Here is a 22,591-nt window from a genome sequence, read left to right as displayed (position 1 = left end):
TAAAGGCAAGGCAAGTCGGTTAGTTATGAGTCACCTTCATGACTTATAAAGGGTCTCAAGTTGTTTGGAGCAGGCTTTCTTCACCTAACTCATGCTTCAGGGATATCAGGAGACCAGCCAGTCCAACACACCTCTGTGGCAACTGCTCCTGCCTCATTTTTCATTTACCTTCTTTCTCCTTCTCTCTCTCTCTTTTGCTCTCTCCCTTTGAAAGAAAAAAAAAGCCAAGCTGAGTGATCATGGTTAACCTGTGAGATGGAACAAAGGAAGTCTGTGGCCTTCTTGCTGCATTGGTTTTGCTTGCATCTCTGTGTAAAGACACTGCCTCGTAGCAGGTAGGTTTTTTAGTTTGGTTCTTTGGTGGTTTTTTGTTTATTTTTGCATGTGCTCTTTTTCAAAAATGAGAAGATCGTGTGCTAAAGGAAACGGGACCAGGCCAAGGGGGGGCCCCACAGCAGGGCTTAGAGACCTCAAGAGACAGGGAGGCTAAACATCAAACTTCTGCGCACATGCAGAAATACTCTAGCAGGCATCCTTATGGAATATGCCTCCAGCCATCCAGACTCACACAGCCTGCGGGGAATGCAGAGGCACTCCCCTTGCTGTCTTTAAATTCGCCTTCAATGGTGACCGTTTATCTGGTGAGACAGCAAACACAGGAAAGGTGCCTGCATGCTGCTTGTTAGCTCATGGTCTTCTCCTTTTATTCTGAGGTCAGCAGTTTAGAAGACCATACAACATAGAATAGAATTTCTACAGCATTTCAATTGCCTACTTGGAAAAGTTTCATGATTCATCTGCAGTTATTGTCTTGCCTACAGCTTGCCAGAGGCATTTTGAGGTGTGGAAGTGTAACTGTATAAACCAGTGTGACTTACTAAATTTTGGCCATAGAAGTAGTTTTGGATAATGTGTCAAGTTTTGGTCCCCATTTCATAAATAAGCAGCAGAGAAATGCCTTCTTTAAAATATACCCATTAGACTTGCATCATTTGCTATGGTTTAATTCTTCTTAAAATGAACATGATTCAAATGCCCATATAAGAAGTCAACATAGCTTTCTCAAAATCCGTAATCATACCAACAAAACAGGAACTCCATGCTCAGCATTAATACCTGTCTGGCGAAAACTCTAAGGTTTTACTTGATGATAAAAATTTGCTCTAGATTCAAATTTTGGCAGCAAATATCTAAGATTAATAATTTATTCTACTAGCTTTTCAATATGGCATTTTTTGATTTACAAAGCAACAAGCAAAGTAGCTGAAATTTAGTATTAAAAATAGATTATCCAGCTACTTGAGCCACAAAGTGGAGGCATGTTTTACTATACAGGAAAGTTTTCAGCAGAGAAAAGCCTCTCCTATCTATATGCACATCTTTGGAGATCTCCCAGTATCTTAAAGACCTGAATTCAATATTTTTTGAAATGTTTTTAAAAGAATAGCTTTGCTTTCTGAGAAATTAGATGAGAAGATAAGACTTAAAAACCTCCTGAAAATGTAAATAGGGTATCTGACAATGGACTGTTGGTATATTGTTTATATGTAACAGCCTTTTGTAGGTAATTAAAAAATTTATAGAATTTTAATTGTGTTAACTCTAATTCTCTTTCAGTCAAAATTAGATTTCTGCTATTCAAAGCTAAAAACATCTCTGAAACTGGTACATTTCATTTTGGTCTTATTTTTTACAAAAAAATGGGGTTTTCCATGACTGCAGAAGAATAACCATTCATAAGACACTCTCACACACTATGAAAGCATCAGTCTTGGGGTCTATCACAGTCTGATTCCTCCAACATGACTGTGAGTTTACATACTCATGTATGAGCACTGCAGATTTCTGGCCTTGGTGAACTGCCTTTTCTCCCACCAGAAAAGGACTTTGCAGAGGGGATAGCACAACCCTAAGCACCATCAGATAAGTCTTTCCAAAAGGCGAGTTCTGAATTCTTTTTGGTGTTTGGAGAACACCTTTTATATTTCTAAACTGGCTACTGAATTTTGCAGAGTTGGAATTACTTTCCTAAGCTGCACATGCTTTTCATTAAAAAAATTATATTGGGAAGTACTACCAAAGCTTGCATGTCTTCTTCCTACCAACCCAGGGACAAAAGATTGAGTTTTTTTTCAGATTTGTGACAAAGGATCCCCTCTATTTGGGCAATAAGTAAATAAGAATTTGGTCATTGGAACTGGAGGGGAAAAACTAGCTAAGAGTCACATAACAAGACTAATGAGCTAGATGCTTCTAGTCCTTCAGTGGACCACCGTAAGTCTCCTCAGAACCTTGAGATATCATACAATGTACAGGTGGGGAAAGGAGCATTTGTCATGGTTTAACTAAGTACTTTGAACTACACTTGTGATGATCCTTCTGAAGGGAATCTGACTTTTTAATTGGACAGCTTCCATGAAGGCAGTAGCAGTGAAAGCAGATATGAAGTCTGAAAATGAAAATAAAACACACTCCTATCTGAGGTCACTGCAACAGATGAAGGGACAGAGAAGCAGATGAGTGGATGGGACATAATGACCAGAGGTCAGCAGATAAGATAGGAAGGATACATGTTTTATTCTGATGATAGGGGAAGCAAGACAGTGCCGGAAAAGGGAAGAAGAAAATCACACCAGATCTTATGAGCTTTTTCTTTATTAACGTTGCAAGGGAAATAACAGGGGATTTTATTTCATATTAAAACCTGAGTAGATGGTCACTGTTTCCACTGATGGCAAGGCCTCAGTTTTGGAGCTGTTTGAGAAGACAGCAGGGAGAAATACAGGCATTTGTTCATGTAAAGGCACCTGACAGCTGTACAAAAGGCTGTTACAAAGGTTCAGCAAGAGGAAACACGTGTCATTTCTCACCACATCCTGGTAAAGTATGATTTGTATTTTTGCCTTTAGAGCATACAACCCAAACAGTTTGCAGTGTTGGACATGCTATGCAGCTTTTAAATCCAAAACTGAAATGCAAGTATAGCAGCCTAGGCAAAACTATTCAATTACATAAATCCAAGATCACGGGAGTAGAAAAGCCCCAAAGTAAATTCTCATCTGTGGTTATGGCCATGTGCTTTTGCCTGGAAGGGCTGGCTCTGGAGTAAAGCTGCAGAGACCTAGCTCTGCCCAAGGTCTCTCACTTCTATCACTGCTCAACAGTACTGCTGGAAGTTGGCACGGGAAAGTACAGCACCCATTCAGCTTCTTTAGAGAAACAATTATTAGATTATTCAAATGATCTGTTTCAAAACCATCCCTTCTCCAAGTCTGAACACAGGCAGACTGAAAAGTACAGTCAACCACAAATGGCTGCTGCAAACCACAGATAAAAACATTTGCTTTTTAGCAAGACCCATGAAGGACATGAAATAATTAGTTTGGAAGCATGGTGTACAGAATAGCCACCCGGAATATATTTAAGAGAGTGCAAATTTACAAACATATTCTACAAATATTCTAGGGGCAGTAGACTTGGATGTGACAGAAGCTTCTGGTATGAAGCTCTTGTCCTACTACCTAAAGTGATCCTTATCCAAAGCTTAATTAATACAAATTTAGTGTTTCCACAAGAGGAGCAGATGTTTTGCATTGAGCCCTTCATATATATGTATGCCCACTGGGTGACATCAAGTGAATAAGGATTTAGGGACTTAGAGATATTAAAAGCACAATAATTGAGTTAGAGAAAAAATTAGATTAAAAAGAATCTCTGAAGATCATCAAATTCAAATCCCTGCTCAAAGAAGGTTCAATGTAGAATGAATTTAGGTAAGACAAGAGCCTTTTATTGACAGGAATTTTTTGTTTGCTTTCTTCCTAGAACAAAAAAAAAAAAAAAAAAAAAACAAACAAACAAAAAAAACACCAACATAAAATTACTATCTTAACTTGGATCTTTTATCCTCCTCCGCTGGCCTGTGTTTCTCACCCTACACACACACATCACGAACAGACACACAACATTTTATCACAGGTTTAAAAACTGTTCACTTCACTGCCCACAAATGCAAATCTTATACCAGAGCTCTCTGTGCCCAACTTTAGTAGGAGTTTACTCTGATCACTCACCAGCGCTCTGAATCATCACTTTAAACCTGAGGTTTGGAAATTTCTAAACCACTTTTTTTCTGCCTACCAAAATTTTATATTCACCTTGGAATTTTTGTTTGCCACTCGCATATTGCAGCCATGTACAAGGCTGGTTTCATTTAGAGTGGCATAAAGTGAAAGGTAATTTCCCTAAAATCTCTAAATTAGATCACAGTCTTACTATGACATTTTAACTTCCTCTTAAAACATGTGTTAGTAACAGTAGGGAAGTTATAAAAGTACATAAGTTTCTTTAAATTTACATACAAAAAAAGATCTCCAAAACTGCCTCTTATATATAATGTCTCATTTTTCATACGGGCTTTCTTGCTATTTTTTGATTAAACAACAGAAAGGTGGATGTTGTTTTTTTAAGTTGTTACTGGGAGACCAAAGAGAAAATAAACAAGATTCAACTATTTATCAACTCTGCCCAGGAGCTGATACTTTACTTCAGAAGGATGGATAAAGAAAAATATATTTCGGTCAAGACGTACTTACCAGAGAACTAACTGGGCGTTGCTTAGGCCTTTTTAAAACTGCTTGGAAAGACTGTCTCAACATTTCAACCCTTATTACTGATGTAAGTAACTGAAAATTGTAAAAATAAATCAGGTATTTTAATATATAATGATGATTCTCTAGCCTTGCTTTTACTGAGTGTATTTTTATTTCATTATGTAATTTCTCTGCAGATTTTTGAAACTGCTGATTTCTAAAACTGTATCTCCTTGTTTGTTTCCAGAGGAGAACTCATAATAGGCTGAAAGAAGTAAAAAACTGTTCAACTTTGGTCAAAAAAATTCAGCACATTAATTTTATGGTCAAAGCATCAGTTAATGGACTGGTTAATATTATGAAGCACTTAGCAAACAGTTCAACAGAGACAATTATATTCATTAATCTCATTCTAACTTACTGGAACAAGGGTGTAGGAGCCCTGCATATGGATTCTAGACCAGCAATTAAATCTGTCCAACAGGTTTTGACTCTGCTCATTTATACCAGAATCCAAAGGAATATTTGTTGCCTAATCATCAACCTCACATACTGATGAAACTGATTGTGTTTTAGCTCTGTTTCTCACATCCTGTTAAAGAGTCAGCTCTCCTGAGATGCATTTTGTCTTAGTTAAATCAGAATAAATCAAGTCATTTTTGCTTTTGTTTTTTTGGGGTCTAAAACATTTTGAGGAACTAGGCTTATATTAGAAGTCTTCATTAACTGGTATCTAAAGGGATACAAAATTAGGCAAGACCGTGCTGCAATCTGTATTCTTCCTGCTTGCAGCAAGCACAATGCACTCATTGCTCGATGTACTCTGGTTCTCTCTCTCTAACTAAAACAATTGCAAGTTTGACTGGATTTAAATGTACAGCAGACAGTTCCTGCGTATTTAACTGTAATAATTCTCTCTCTGATGTCTCTCCATCCTCTGCCATAATATTTTAATATGTATTTCTTTTTTCTTTTTTTTTAATTTTTTTTATTTAGGTATATCAGGGGGAAAACCCAGTGCTTTGAGTTCTTTGTCTCATACTCCAGTCACTGGAGTTGTTCTGTTGGCTGTATGTTGTTAATGCTAATCGTGATAGGGGTTTTTACCTCTGACTGACTCCTACATGTTAGCATTAACACTGTACCATGCCTCTTACCAGAATTCACATGGAACAAACTGTTGCTGTGGGAGGAGAACAGAAATCATGAATCAGTCAGTGCTATGCTGGGAAAAACCTGCTCTACATGTAAAAAGACAAGTTGTTCTGCACACAGGCATGCTTGCCAGAATGCTTGCTAGGTATGGAGTCTGGAAAAGCAGCAGAAATAAAGCAGCTTTGTGTACAACAAGTCCTTACTAGGATGTCGAATGTGTAACATTTTGAACGCAACAACCTGGGTTTACCTTTGTTTTATCACTTTTTAGCTCTGTTGGCTTTACTTCCTACACAAATACTTCATTACTTCATTTTTATTTAGAAAAAAAAAAAGATGAATTAAACTTTTGGCATGCACAACTGTGGATTCTATTAATTCTACAGAATTTTATTATACATAAGAGAAAAACGGACAGAAAATGTTTCTTTGAGATTCCATTGTCAGTTCTTTAGGAGGAATTGGGCAATGGGTCATTAGGAGAAAATGAAAGTATCTTTAGGATTATCAGTGCATTTCAAACTTTTAGAAGTCTTAGAAAATTGTAGAGAAACAGGAAAATATTGTCATATTTCTTTTGTGGAAGATCAAAATAGTTCCTGAATATTCAGTCACAAACCTACTGTGTTTTACTTACTGAGTGACAGAGCCAGTCTTTAAAACTCTCTCTTATCCTCTACTTAAATCAACTTAAAGAATAGTTTAGCTATGAAACATTAATTTGACAGGAGAACAAAAGAGAAAACTAAAAAACTCAAAGTACTCTCTATTAAGTAAGAAATAAAGTTAATGTTTGTGCTGTGTCAATATGAACACCTCTTTCTGTTATCAGTGTTCTGCCTGTGAATCCCCAGCACAAGGAATGATCACAGAGCACCCAAGACCACAGACACTTAAAATCAACTGTCTCATAAAAAAGTGTCCCATACAAGGAGTCTCACTGAATGTGATTTTTACACTCAGACAGAACTGCTGCAGGGCATAAATGTTTTCCAAATCAGGCTCTAAGTTAAGTGGCTCCCCCAGGATGCATACAGCTGGGGGGCTATAACCACTAAGAAGGAAAAGCCACTTTTATCCCCTCCAAAGTCAGAGCCATACATCTGAGAGGGAATTCTCAAAGTGGTGCAGCAGTAAAGAAAAGCATACTCCTATTAACTTTCCAGGGAAAACAGCTTTAAAAGAGGGAAGAAAATTGTGGCAAAAGAGAGGAGAGCCAAGAGAAAATCTCATTTCTTGGGTGAAACTGAAGCTCACATTGATTTCCCTGTCCATTTGAGGCCATGTTCAGCAGTATCGGTTTGCTGAAGCAAAGATGATCCTAGAGCCTCTATCCTGCATAGACACATCAATAGTAGGTGCCTTAAGGAAGAAAACAGATCTTTCCACTCACTATCCTGATTCATAGTCATGCGATAAAAATCAAGTATTTGTTCCCTCACATTTTGTCTCTTTAAAATGCGAGTAACTTGCAAACTTAAGAAATAGATAGCAATTATAAATATGGTCCAATATTAGACCAATTATATGTATTCTTTCTGCATAGCTGATTCCCCAGAAAAGCAGATATATTTTGGTTGTGTATATTATATTAGCAAATACTAAAATAATAGGTTTTCTTTTCACTCTGAAAAAATGTTAATGCTGTCCATGACTGGGATTAAGTCTCATGAAAAACCACAGCATGATAGCATTACCATTTTCAGACGGTTGGTGTTCTTCAAGAAATACCCACTGCCAACTCTTCCCATCAAATGTCTTTATGCTGCCACATTCCTGTGTCTCCAGAAACTAATAAAATAAATGTAGCAAGTTCACTGGCTTCAAATATAACCAAGTATTGCACTGAGTGCAATAGTGCTAGGTAAGTTACCAAAAAGCAGTAGATTACTCCTTACCAGAAGTTAAAATAGAAAGGGAAACTTCTTCTGGCTGCTGTTATGAAAGGACTTGATGTCTACTGAAGATAGAGTATTTTCATCACGTGCATGTGTTCAATTTCCCAGGGAAGTGCTTTACTGCCTTGGTAAGAAAAAAATAACTCTTTCTTGGCATTTAATTCCTTCTGTTATGAAATTAGTCATACTATATCCTAATTGCCTTTTCTATCTCCAAAATCCATGATACAGAATACTTCTTTGGAAAAAAATTTCTCACTTGGTCGTATGTGTCAGCTGTTCAACCTTCCTACTGTCACCTGTTAGGATCAAGACACTATGTAGCTTTAATCTTAATACAAGGTTTCCCTTTTTTGGATAAAACCAGTAAACAAAAGGGAAGAATCAAAAGTTTCAACTCTTTCAAACAAGACGCAGAAGGAGAAACAACTTGAGTGTGAGAAGCTGTGAAGCTACTACTGAGATGTACAACAAGGAAGAAGGCTTCAGTTCCTGCGTTTTCCCCTCTCATCATAAAATCCTGGAATGGGTTGGGTTCAGAGGGACCTTAAAGATCATCTTGTTCCAATCCCCCTGCCGCAGGCAGGGTCACCTTCCACTAGACCAGGTTGCACCAAGCTCCATCCAATCTGACCTCGAACATTTCCAAGGCTGAGGTACTCACAAGTTCTCTGAACAATGTGTTCCAGTGTCTCACCACTTTCATCATAAAAAAATTTTTATTCCTTATCAGAATCTAGCCAGTATCATCTTCTGTTCAGGTACGTCAGCCTAAGTGACCCTGCCCTCCTCTTTCTACTCTTTGCAGCATTGTGTCCTCCTAGATTCTTCCTTACCTTTAGCTGGTTCTGCAGTTCTTTTCCTGAGTAAAAATTGCCCCTTTACACCCAGATATTTAATAAAAAGAAATAGCCAAGAAAGGGAATTGGCTAAATTCTGCAGTGTCTTTTGATCATCTATCCACCCCTAATCCCTGCAGTTTCCTGCAGTGTTCAGTATAGAAAATAACAGAATCTACTTTCTTGTCTCTTTTTGAACTGATCAGTGATGGTGTCTTCTGACTATTTCCAATGGAGAAGACTGGGCCAGGGCCCAGAATAGGCAGGACAGTGCACAAACATCCAGAATCCACATTCAGCCAGAGCTTTGCCATAGCCATTTTGTTATTTTATATAACTCCATAGCTTTAAGTTAAACATAAGTTTAAGTTGCAGGTGTGTGTCACAGCACAGCCCCAAACAGCCAGCCAGTTCAGCTGCAGTTCAGCTGAAGTTCAGAAAACCTAAGCCAAAAAGAGAAAGGAAACATTACTCTAACCCAGCTGCTACAACAGCCCTCTCAGCAGACAATTTCAGCATTTTATGCACCAACAGCCAATGGTAAAATAGAGAAATGGCCCTGAGCTCAGGGTCGTATCTCCCTGCTGCTCTGTGGCTGCCATGGGCACTGACTACTGCTTCCACTTGTTCTCATGCTCATCCAAGAAATGTTCAGGACTTTTCTAACAGTGCCATCACTTAATACAGATCAGGCAGGGAGTACTCAAAATACCGTATGAGCCATCTCCCCCAAAAAAACATGTTCTCCCCTGCACATGTGGCTCTGAATCCCATTTTGGCAGAACAGACTTGAATCTACATTCCTGTTTCAAAATGTGCCGTGGTGAGAAAGAAATGAACACTATTGCCCAGTTCTCTTAATTGTTACTGTTCTCTGTGAGAATCCTGGTGCTTTTCCAAGGCATCCTCCAGCTACATCTCTCCCTAAGGAAAACCTGCCTTCTGGACCCCTTGGAAGTCAAGGTGTGAAATAGTGCCAAGTTCTGCAAAGTTTGAGCTTCCACCTTTTTATGCACAGACCTCTAGGGAAGGGTCTAATACAGACTTCAACAGCACTTTCGGTACTGTAGTCATGCGCACTTGGAAAAGTCCCTTTTGTGGGGATTCATCTGTGGGGTGACTTCTCTGCTCCTCCAACGAAAAAAACTCAAACCCCAAACATAAACAAACAAAAAAAACCCTCCCACCACTCCCCACAAAAAAAAGAACATACCGGAAAAGCTTTGAAATTCCAGCTAGAGTTAAAAAAGGTATATTCCTAAGGGATAGCAGCACTCTCACATTTCTCTGCAGCTGGTGGAATCTAGGAGGAATTCGGAACTGGATACCCAAAATAGCAGGTAGACATCAGGGGACTCCGTGGGTTGTAATAGAACAAGCTTAAGATCCAAAACAGACCACCTGGATTGGATCCCAAAATTCAGATGGCAAAATTTCGCTAGTCTTGGGTTAATCAGAGATGGCAAGTATGGCATTAAACAACAAACAAAAACCAACCAACCAACCAAAACTGAAAAAAAAACCAAACCCACAACAAAAACCAAAAAACCAACACAAACAGCAAATTTTTGTGTTTCTCAAGACAAGAATGCCTGCTTCTTCAACAGCAACAGAACAAGAGGTTCAAAGCTAAAGTACACTCTGGCAAGTTTGATTTAATGAAAATATATAGAATGTCTAAATGTGTATGTGTACTTTGAAGATAAACTTTAAATCAACAATCTTATTTCAAAAAAATAAGCATCTGATACCATTATAAAAAGTCCTCTGCAACATTAATCAAGAGGAGAAAAAAATATCAGTTTTCCTAGTATCCTGAGAAAGCATGGGTTATACCTAATTGTATTGTATTGAATACTACCCTGCTCTCACAAAACTATGGTGTCAACTGATTAGAAACCATGTGATGCAGTTAATGGTAAAAATAATAATTGGCATAAAATTCAGAGAAAATATTTGCACTTCAAAAAGTAATAAAAATCTCCTCTGGTATAGTAAGAACAAGCCTAATGAGTTAGAAATGAAAATACAAAATGTCAGAAAACACCATCTAACAAAATTCCCTTGTGAAATTTAATTGAAGTCATCATATTTAAATATAAAAGAAAGAAAATGCATAATAAATCTTACTACACTGGGGATGCAAGCAATGAACTACATTCTTGGTATTATTCTGGAAAATGATCTTTAACTGCACTTGTGCAACAGAAAGAAATCATTAAACTCCAAGAACTTTCTGGCTTTTACATTCTGCTATTTTTGTATTGGTAAAGCAATGAAAATTACACCTTTACATACCTCTAAGGGTATCTTTTTAAGATACTACTCGTCTCAGCTGTCGTTTCAGTTGCAGTAGGCAACAACATATGGATGGACACATGCAACTACTGTTGTCAAGATAAGGACAGGGGCAACTTGCAAGTTATTGCAGATAAAACATTCCCTTCCCTCTCCCTGCCCTTTTTTTCTTTAAGGAAACCTTTTAAGTGGACTGAAACATCTCATGTATACCTGTGTCTATACTTACCTATGATTTAGGTCACAGAATTCAAATTAATTACCCAAGACATTTTTGTATGAGGCTCAAACAAGTAATGTAAAAATACACATTTTATTATGTACATTTAGAGGTTCAACTTAATTTAAATTGATACAGATTTTCCTTCTTCAGTTCCATCTTTTTCTTCAGTTCCATCTTTTGTCTCAAGATGTTCTGCTGCTTCCAAATATTCTTCTTCAGTGACCTGCAGAAAGATATCAATTTTGTTATATTTTAAAAAATTATTTCACTCTCCTTGATCCTGAAAATCCTCCCCTCATACTGTCACTGTAATAGGAAAGGACAACGTACACAGACTATCACCTCCTCCAAAATTAAACAACCTGAATGACAAGAATATTCAAACTAAGTTCAGGGAAGATATCATGGGGCAGGCTCAGAATACATCCTTGGCTAACAAGTTTCGGAAGACATAAAGTACTTTTTCTCTGCCTCTTGCCAAATAAGTAAGTAAAATTTTTGATCTGAAGGCTCTAAAACAGCTGCTGTTTAATTTTTACAAAGACTTCCTATGTTTAAACATGTACTGGTAGTGGTTATTTGGTTATATGTGGCTTATAATATTTTATAATATTTATTAATAATAATTTTATAAGTTCCATTTACCTTAAAATATTTTTAATTGTACAAATCATATCAATCAAATAGTATATGGTTTTTTTTTAAATGGCACGATGCATTTTAATAACAGACCTCAGAAACAGTGCTACCATGTCCTCTACTAAACAAGCAGTTAGATTTCTGATTTCCATTCACCTGTGAATATTTCCATTCCTAAAGATAAGTTCTTGAGTATACTACCTACCTCTAATCATTCAAATTGTCCTCCTTTGTATTTGGTAACCTGTATTTCACTAGGGAGACTTACCAGTGTCTTTGATCTTTCCAGCAGTTTGTGCCACACAGTGTGGTGAGCCTGTGTGAAATGTCATTAAATGATGTTAGCAGAGGTAAAAAAATAATCTTATCATAGAATAGATTCTGACAAATGTCTAGAAATGATGGCACAAAACAATAATAATGCCCAGTTCAAATGCCACAACTTCCAATTTTGGTGTCCAATTGCCCATATTCACGTGGGGGACTTGAATAAATGTCTACCCATTACATGCCCCACCCCCAGAAGTGTTCACAGCCAGGTTGGATGGAGCTCTGAGCACCCTGGTCCAGTGGAAGGTGTCCCTGCCCATGGAAGGGGAGTTGGAACTGGATGAACTTTAAGGTCCCTTCGAACCCAAACCATTCTATGGTTCTATGATTCATCCACTGTGTGGAATCCTTGAGGGGTTAATTGACAAAAATGGGAATTATGCTTAGGAAGGGAACACAGAGGTGAGCTGAGGAACCTTTGAAAACTTCCCCAACTAAGACAGTAGTACCTGTGCTAGACCATAAGGTCAAAATCATGTAAGTCAACAGGAATGGGAATAAAGACTCCTGCCCCCACCTTCCATTCAGCAAAGCCTTTGTTTAAGACTCATTAGAGCTAGGACTTTTTGTTGTTGTTGCTGCATTTTATTTTGGCGTCATGAAATTCTTTGAATGGTGTATTTATCATGAGTATAAATACAAAGTTCTGCTCTTTTAAGCAGTCAGTAGCCTTGATGCCAGAAGACTGGCATGCACAACTTAGGCAAGCAGAATGAAATATCCACACAGAAATTACACAGCTGAAATGTAGGAACAAAAAATGCTGTTAGCGAGGATTTTCTTGCTATTTTCTAAGTCCGTGAGAGACTTTTCTCTCTCACAGAAGAGGTAGCAGGGAATGTAAACAACCCAGACACCTGCAACCTTGAAAAGTCTTGTTTATGGTATAGTAGAAAAATATTTTGACAATGGATGTTTTAGGATTTTAGCCAATCACCCCCAAGGGGTGGCTGGTCCTTTGTCCAATTAGGCTATGAAGAAAAAAGTCTATAAAAGAGTTTGTAAAATAATTAAATAAATCAATCTTGCTGCACAATTCCTGCCTGCTGGATCTTCTCCTCCTCCTCCTCCCTATGGCTGCGGGCCACAGTGATATACCATAGGAACCAGGCCTGCGGTAATACTGAAACAACACTTTCCATACTGAAAAATAACATCATGGGCCCTCTGATGCAAACTTTTCTAGTTCTGACTGCATATCCACAACAGTTTCAGGAAAATGAACCCCAAATATCCAACACAGTCATCATCGGGGCCCTCCCTTTCTACTGCTCCCAATTCTGAATTCCATTTAGCTACCAACACAGCAGCTAACGAAGATGGGAACATAGGCAAAATGTTCTAAATTAAAGAAGGAAAACGTGTGCAAAATGGATTACTTACCTTCAAATGGACTGGCAAGGACACACCCTGGAATCTCCTTATCAATTCAGACTGGTCAGTCTGAAGATTATGGGCTGCAGTTATCTCATACTGGAAACAGAAACTTGTCCTTGGAATATGAGGACCTTCACTAACATCTACAAAGTCACCAAACCTGGGGGGATGAAAAAAAACCCAGCCTAGATGTCAAATATATTTGAAGTGAAGTACAATGAGATTAGGTTTTATTTTTGATTAGCAAATTCCAATCAACAGAAAGAAAATCCACACAAATCGCTAATCAAATCTAAACAAATCCCCAGCTCAGCATTTTTAAGTTTCCTAAACCAAAAGTATAGGTCACACAATTTCCTTAAATGAACTTAGGAAACTTAAACTTCAAGTCTAGGAAAGGATCTTAGGCTTAAAAAGTCCTTGATGCCATGTTGGCTCTAAAACTGGGATAACTGTCATTCACCAGAAAAAGATTTGTCTCCAAGATCACCTACTTTTCACAGTACAGTGTTTACAACCTGCACAGTTATTTCCCTTTCAGTTCTTGGAAAACTGCAAATCAATTAAGAAAAGAGAGACAGCATAGTACAGCAAAGAAACACTCAGAACAAACCTCTCCCAGAAATCAATAGGTAAGCCCATTTTCACCTTTATTGAGCAAACCAGAGTGGGAAGAAGGAAAGAATGACACAACATTGTTCTAAAATTTCAAGAACCATCACTGCAAAGACATCTGTTCCTTTAGACAGATGTGGACTACAAAAACAAATGAGGAACTCTTTAGACATCTAGAAAACTGAATATCCTACAACAGCCGATGATAGAGAGAGATTCTTTTAATTGCATGAGATACAACACAAGCTTCCTGCCTCCAGACTAAGAACTCTGTATCTTACACAGTATCCCAACAAGCTGTTCTATTCCCATCTCCACCACCACAAAGCAGTAACTTGCAAGTTAGGAAAATCTTGACAACTTTGAAAAAGAAAAATCCATTATACAATGCTAACACTTGTTTTCAAACGAGTATTTGGTTTGTATTTTATTTAACCTGTCAAGCTGTAGAGATTTATTCCGTTTTCATGTAAAAGCACTGAAAGCAGCAAGACTTCTCTGGTATTTACCACCCTTAACATAACAAGAAACAGAAATGTAGTATTACAAAGTATCACAAAATAACAGTTGTATTAAAAGAAACAAGCAAGCAAACCACCCCAAGCATCTTAAGACAGACCGCAGACAGTAATGAATACAAGTGATCTTTAAATTTAAAGCCACCACAAGTAACTTGCTCTTCTCACTTGCAGAGAGTACTTGCAATATAGTCAAATACTTCAGTGAATCATTACAGAATGGGAGTTCAGTTTTGCTTACCTATGTAACATTACAATTCCTTCCATATTCTGAGAAGCTTTTCTTTCTATCATCTCCATTTTGTATCTGGACAAGAAAAAAAATTATTTTAAAAATCCTCACCTTTAACACCTAGTACTTATAAGAACAGTTCAGAAATTAATCTAATTCATTTAAAATTACTAAAAAATCATGCTTGTGTTTATGTGAGCTTTGAGACTGGTTTAAATTCCTAATGACAACACATTGACACGCTTCATTAACAGAGATGTTAGTCAACATTTTTCGTGAAAAAATTATGGAGATTATACTGAGCACTACTGAAAGACACTTTCAAAATAATGCAATCATCAGGCACAGTCAACATGGGATCCTGAGACATGATGTTTGGGAATGGTTCAATGCTGTGCGGGAGGTGGTTCAGACCAGACACTAGGAAGCATTTCCTTAGGAGATGGTACTGAAACACTGAACAGGCTTCTTGGAGAGGTGGTCGATGCCCCAAGCCTGTCACTGACTAAGAGGCATCTGGGCAATGCTGTAACTTGCTGTAACTTGTCAGCCCCACATCGGTCAGGCAGCTAAACTAGGCAGTTGTTGTTGGTCCCTTCCTATTGAAACATCGATTCCAGTCTATTATAGGAGGGCCATGCTCCCACAGCAGAGTTTTATTCAGAAAGATACAATGAACCTACAACTACAAACGAGAGTTTTTCAAGTCACCTGTAAAACTAGAAGACACCATCAGACCACCTAAACTGATTTTATGCAATGTGTACTCCTCAACAGCTGGTCACCTACAATACAGCAAAGCGTTCTCTGTGCTTTCTCTATACAATATCAAAAGGTACCATCAAAAGTGAGCTCCCACCTGCTGTCTTGTGCAGCCAACAAAGCGGAGGTGATGATCCATAAGTCACATTAAAATCACCTTCAACATTAAGCTAAAAAACTTGCTATTTTGCAACTTGAGCTTCATCGTAGCTTAATTTTGGTTTACAAAATGATAAATTATTTACCATTTTCCCCCTACATCTCTCCAACTGCCAAAAAGCTGTGGACCAGAAATTTTTTTTTCCCAAAACAGAGCTGAGGTATTTTTTTCAGCGAAGAAGACAGAAGGTTTTGAACAAACTTTTTTTATAGCACAGACCAAAGTATTTTACCCATTTTCCCCCTGCAGAGTTCAAAAACTGCATTTCATCAAATCTTCATTTGAAGACACCAGGACATGAAAATGTACATTTCTTTAAATATGGAATCCTTTCAGCAAAGGCTGAAACTAACTACCAAGCCAAGGCTAACCACCAGAGTTTCAATTTAATAGTAGCGGAATCTTGAAGCTCACTAGTGAGCAAAAGAAGTCTTAGTCTTTCAGTTTGTCACAAAACTACATCCAATAAAGGTGCCTGGTGTTGGCCTCTGGGGAGAATAATAAGAACTAAGTAAGTTGGTGTGAGCAAGTTGGTGGAAAGAGAATGGAAGCAGGCTCATTCAGAGCAGTGGGTAAAGTACCTTCTTACTTTACCTGTCACATCTTATTTTAGATTTATAAAACCAAACAGAGATTTGACTTGATTTCTAATTACCTCTTTGAAAGAAAGGAAAATTCAGACACTCACATGTTATGCTGAAACATTTCACGTGCTACTTTTGCTTCAACATGCAGTATTTCAAAGGGCATGTCTTGATGGATCAGCTTTTTGGCATCCCTTGTAAGAGAACAGAAGTTGTCCTAAAAAAAAGGACATAAAAACTGTAACCACCTTTTCACAGCTGTAGTGTACAGATAAAGAACAGCAAATACTAAACATTAGTCAAAACAACAAAGATCATCTACTATAAACCCTAAATATAGCAATTTTACTGTAGGACTGTCTTACTATTATCATAAGAGTGCCACAAATCATCACTATTTTAATGGACAGATGCCATGTCCAGTCAAGTCAATAGGCATTTTTCCATCGGAAACAATATATATTAATTAAACTGACCAGGTTTTCCCTACATGGAAGTACATACACAGCCTTGCTACTGTTAAATACTCATCTATATATCTTGTCTCCCACAGTGGTGTCCTCACTTACAAATAAGCTCTACTGTGATAGATGAAAGTGTAAAAAGGGTACTGAATATTTAATAAATAAGAATTGGTCCCCTTGGACCAGAATCTGAAGTTCTGTATAACTCAGATTTACTAGTAAATAAGCAATCGTTATGAGGTGAAATTACATTTATTATGTCATGTAGAAAATATTTCTAAATAAATTACTTCACCTACAAGATCACATTGAAGAAAAATTCTGGTTCTTGGGCACAAGAACAAGAATGGGCACCAGATGGGTAAAACATTTGTGATCACAAACAGTTCTGAGATTCAGAGTATTCATATTGTTAGATTAACTGCAGAGCATGAAATATAAGCAAGCTATTAAGGAGAGCTGCAGCTGAATGTGCTTACAGGTTTTATTCAACAACAAACTGATTCTGCTGTAAACAACCAAAAAATATGCACCTTATACACACTTTCATTTTCAGAGGCTCTACTCTCACGAAGATTGTGGCCGCATCTATATTGTCAAACGAGCAGTTGAGGAGGAGCAGATCTGTACAGTAACAAAGATGGCACTGAGGTCCCAACAGCCTCATCAACTGTTTCTGAAATTGTACTCCAGACTAGAATTTTCTGTAGCCCCACAAACCTAAAGCCTGTAAGCATGTGGAAGAAGCTCAAGGTTTAGTTTCATCTGAAAGGAACTCTGAGGGCACCCTGCCATAGAACCAGTGTGTGGTAAATTGAGATCAGCTCACAAAGAGTACTCCTGATGTGTACTAACTAAAAGGGAAAAAAAGCTCTGTCCCTTCTCCCCTATTAAAAAAGAACAACTGGACAAGGACACAAGCTATACAAGTTTTTGGGCTTACATTTGAAAAGTGCTTACCTTTGCTGGTTTCCAGTCATTCAGTTTATTATCCAAAACTACATCATAACAGAAAGCTCCAGAGATCACTGTAATTCCAATCCAAAGAAAAAATACTCATGTTTGTAACAAAGTATGTATTTCACAGTCATATTATATTCTTACACCAAAATGAATGAGAAGAAAAACAGAATTATCTTTAGAAATTCATCATAAAACAAAAGTTTTCAGCTCTGATTATACTATAAAATGGAAGATTGAACTTGGGTTGTTTTAATTTCATTTCACTTCACTGAATGAAAAAATAGTTTGAAAGGAGTTTGAATGCAATGTCAGTATAATAGAATCCCAGAAAAGAGAGGAAAAAATACACTGCTTCACAAAACTGCATCTAACACTGCTGGAAAAAACCAAAACCACTCACTTTAAAAATACTTCACAGTTTTTCCATTGTATGCTTCATGCAATAAATGTGAACTATTAAATTATAAAGAGGAATTTATTCCATAGAGAAATAAAACAATATTAGAGCTGAAGTAAAATGCTTATCCATGACACAAGCATGGCACAAGCTTCTGGTAAAAGCAACACAAATTTCTCTGATAGTTTTTAGAACACTCTTTTGTGTATATTCAGCTATGGCTATTTAGAAATCAAATCTATGAACCCAGTAAGCTCACACTACTTCTATACATACAGTATAATGATATAGCTGAGTATATCCAAGATTGTTCCGAATTCTGGTAGAACTGAAATATTTACCTGTATTTATCAATCATAACAAATGCTGAAATTGCTAAAAAGAGAAGCAGTTACAGCACTCCACATGACCAGCAACCAAGCTTCTCATATATTAAAGGCATAAATATGCAGGCTTTGTTATTGAAACAACCTCCTCTCTTGTGCATTTCCTCACTTTTCTAAATCTTAAATCAGATCACAGATGAGCACAAGTAGTTACTAAGCTTGTTTGTACCTCAATAATCTTCCAATTTGGTGTAGACATTGTAGTTTTTAGTAACTCAAGTGCTGGACAAGTCTATGCAGTTATTAGAGCAAATTCCACAGAAACATGTCACATCACATCTAGAAACCTTGCTCATGACACTTCACAATACAGAGGTTTAGCTCCTAATTTCAGCTATGAAATCCTAAGTGGTCTGAAACCCAGTGGCCACACGGACCAATTTTCTGAACATTGATAACAAAATTGGTTTTAGTGTGGTTATTATAAATTAAAGGCAACTATAATAACGTGTAATACACATATCAATGCTAAGTACCATCAATCATTGGAAAAGGAGCCTCTGATTTTTTTCTAAGTTTGGTTATTAAACACTCACTTAAGAAGCAGCAAAAGACAATCAATACAAAACACTTTTATCACCTGGCACTTCTGGAGCTTTAACTAGGTTGACTGAGTATTCATCCTTGAACGCTCGCTTTAGCACACATGCCATGATCATGGCACAGGAACGCCAATACGCCTGCAAAGAAAATTTCAGAACATGGATTTATTGCCTAGAAGCTGATTATTCCAAAAAAAACCCCCAAAACTCAACTGGATGATGCAGAAACCTAGCTGCCAATCCAAGCATTCCACCTCTGGAAGTGTTCAAGGACAGGCTGGACAGGGCTATGAGCAACCTGGTCTAGTGGAAGGTGTCCCTGCCCATGGCAGGGGGTGGAACTGGATGAGCTTTTAATGTCCCTTCCAACCCAAGCTTTTCCATGATGCTATGATTACTGTCTTTAGTATTTAAACAGCTATTCAGAGATGATTCTCCAAACAGAATCAAATTTAAAAAATCAAAACTGCACTTAGAATGCAAGCCAGATGTAACCCTGGAGATATTTAAACCTTAAATCATAGAATAAAACAACAATTGAAAGGAATGCCAACAATTCACCTAGCCCACATGCTGGTCCAGCTAATGATAGCCATGATGCACCATGATGCATTCAAAAGACATTAAAAATGTCTGAACTTTAATGACAACAAAGAAAACAAGAAAGGCATGGAACTGAAAGGTGCACATAGATTCAAGTGGTCATAATCAGGGCCACCTGCAATGAGGCAAGGTACAGAGAACCAGGGTCACCTACAATGGAATAAGATAATAACTTACCTTGTTTACTTCCTCTGGATCTTCATCTTTGAAGGTAAGGAACTCAATTTCACATGATTTGGTCAAGGGTCTGTACATGTCCCAGATTTCGCCATCCACAAGAGCCAGAACAGATTTCTTGCAGTGCCATTCACTTAGATCTAAAGAAAGTAAAAAAAAACCCTGAAGTATTAGACAGTTATTAACCACATTTCTCAGGATCTGCGGTTCAGACTGCTGCATATGTAACAACAAACTCCAAGTTTCATATTTATAAATGAATTGGAAAGATGAACTGTGAAAAAAGCCTCCAAAAATTAACTGTTTCTACCTCAACTGGCAGCACAACATTCACCATGAGGGGCTAGTTCAGGAGTCCATCCACTTACGCATGGCACAGTTGTATGGCGTAGAAAGAGCCTTGTTCATGACAAACACACTACCAGGGTGCGACTTCCCAGTGTATTTCACTTCGATTTTCTCAATCCGTGGGTGAAGAGACAATTGTCTCTCTTTCTCTTTGGTGAAGAGCTCGTTACGCATCCGAACCACCTCCTCACGTGTCAGCTGAGAGAAAGCTGGTGTGGAGATGTACCCTGGTGATAGGAGAGATACCAAGTAAGCAATACTCCTAGAGTAAGCAATCCTGGGGTGGGTCCAGCAGAGCATCCCTCTTATGAGGAAAGGCTGAGGGAGCTGGGCCTGTTCAGCCTTGAGAGATGACTGAGAGGGGACCTCATCCATATCTCTCAGTGTCTGAAGAGAGGGGTCAGAGCATGGACCAGGCTCTGCTCAGTGGTGCCCAACAATAGGACAAGGGGCAATGGGCAGAAACAGATGGGCAGGAAGTTCTACATGAACATGAGAAAGAACTTCTTTACCATGCAGTGACCGAGCACTGGAACAGATTGCCCAGAGAAGGTGTGGAGTCTCTCTCACTGGAGATGTTTCAGAACCATCTGGATACAATCCTGTCCTATGTGCTCTGGGATGATCCTACTTGAGCAGAGACGTTGGACCAGATGACCCGCTGTGGTCCCTTCCAACCTCAACCATTCTGTGATGCATTCTGAGTTTTCAAAACCTCTTTATAAGGTGTTGGTTTCTACAACACTGCTGATCACCCACCTGCCTGTCTCAATATATACAAGGTAGCACTTATGCAGCTCCAGCAAGTGACCATGCTGGGCCCCTGCATTGCCTGCACAAAGTGACAACAGGATACTCTGAAGCAACAAAAGAGGTCAAAAAGATAATGAGGGGTCTCGAGCATCTCTCTTATGAGGAGAGACCGCGGGAGCTGGGCCTGTTTAGTTTGCAGAAGACTGCGAGGGGATCTCATTAATTTATATAAATATCTCAAAGGCGGGTGCCAAGAGGTTGGTGCCAGACTCCTTTCAGTGGTGAACAGCAACAGGAGGAGAAACAATGACCATAAACTAAAACGCAAGAAGTTTCACTTCAACATGACGACGAACTTCTTTCCGTGGAGAGGGGCACTGCACTGGAATAAGTTGCCCTGGGAGAGTGTGGAGTCTCTCTCCCGGGAGACATTCCAAATCCACCTGGACACGTTCCTGTGTCACCTGCTGGTAGTGACCCTGCCCTGGCAGGGGGGTTGGACTGGATGATCTCCAAAAGTCCCTTCCAACCCCAGCTACTCTGTGGTTCTATGCAAAGGTTAATGTCGCTCCCTGACTGCAGAGGCCCTTCCCTCAGACAGGCCAACTCCCCTGCGGCCTAACAAAGGCACCTCAGCCCCTGAAGGCACCGCCGCAGTACGAGCCCGAGCTCGGCCCGGTCCCACACTCACGGCTCCCGGCTCCCGGCTCCCGGCTCCCTCCCGCAGTCCCGGCTCCCTCCGGCTCCCTCCCGCACTCACGGCTTCCGGCCCTCAGCTCGCGGGCGACCCACGGCCCCGCCATGTTCACACCGCCAGGGTGCCACCTCCCCAGCTCCGCCGGAAACGCCGGCAAGGGCCGCGCGATTCCGCCGCCGCTCCGCGCGCCGCCACTGGGCGGCGGGAGCCGCCCGGGCCTCGGCTGTCACCGCTCCCTTCAAGCAGCCCCGGCACAACTCAGAGCCACAGAATGTATTCTGCGTTGGAAGGGACCCACAGCGATCATCGGGAGATCTCATCCTGGTGGGTGAGAGGCTGGGCATGCCCCGGCCGTGTGTACTGGGAGCCCAGAAACCCCCTGTGTGCTGGGCTGCATCCAAAGCCCCGTGGGCAGCAGGGCAGGGAGGGGATTCTGCCCCTCTGCCCCGCTCTGCTGAGACCCCACCTGCAGTGCTGCATCCAGCTCTGGGGTCCCAGCACAGGAAGGACAGGGACCTGCTGGAGCCAGTCCAAGTCTATCAGAGGGATGGAGTACCTCTAGTATGAGGAAAGGCTGAGAGAACGGGAGCTGTTCAGCCTGGAAAAGAGGAAGCTTTGGGGAACCCTAATTGCGGCCTTCCAGCGCCTGAAAAAAACTTACAGAAAAGAGAAGCAAGACTATTTACCAGAGCTTGTAGTGACAGAACAAGCTAAAATGGCCTCAATTGAAAGAGCATAGGTTTTAGATTAGATATAAGGAAGAAATTCTTCCCTGTGAGGGTAATGAGGCCCTGGTACACGTTGCCCAGAGAAGCTGTGGCTGCCTCATCCCTGGAAGTGTTCAAGGCCAGATTGGATGGGGCTTGGAGCAACCTGTTCTAGTGGCAGGTGTCTCTATCCGTGGCAAGGGGTTGGAACAAGATGATCTCTAAGGTCCCTTCCAACCCAAACCATTCTGTGAATCTATGACTGTGATTGTAGTCCAGCTCCTGGCCCTGCACAGGACAACCCCAAGAATCCCACCACTGTGTGCCTGAGA

The 22,591-nt window shown here is 39.5% G+C and overlaps 1 protein-coding gene across 1 annotated transcript; it reads right to left on the bottom strand.

Moving 5' to 3' along the window:
- Positions 1-11,076: 11,076 nt before the first annotated feature.
- On the bottom strand, positions 11,077-21,688 carry MRPL39 (mitochondrial ribosomal protein L39). The gene is made up of 10 exons (XM_069000237.1): positions 21,616-21,688; positions 20,123-20,329; positions 19,755-19,894; positions 19,013-19,112; positions 17,647-17,714; positions 16,327-16,439; positions 14,726-14,791; positions 13,358-13,511; positions 11,913-11,960; positions 11,077-11,228 (listed from the first exon to the last, which is right to left on the bottom strand). The coding sequence occupies exons 1-10, from the start codon at positions 21,656-21,658 to the stop codon at positions 11,127-11,129; spliced, it is 1,041 nt and encodes a 346-aa protein (XP_068856338.1). The 5' UTR covers positions 21,659-21,688; the 3' UTR covers positions 11,077-11,126.
- Between the last annotated feature and the right edge of the window lie 903 nt (positions 21,689-22,591).

The sequence above is a fragment of the Aphelocoma coerulescens genome, unplaced genomic scaffold, assembly GCF_041296385.1.
Source record: "Aphelocoma coerulescens isolate FSJ_1873_10779 unplaced genomic scaffold, UR_Acoe_1.0 HiC_scaffold_78, whole genome shotgun sequence".
NCBI lineage: Eukaryota > Metazoa > Chordata > Aves > Passeriformes > Corvidae > Aphelocoma > Aphelocoma coerulescens.
The sequence above is the reverse complement of the archived record's forward strand: the minus strand, read 5'-3'. Positions and strand labels throughout refer to the sequence as shown.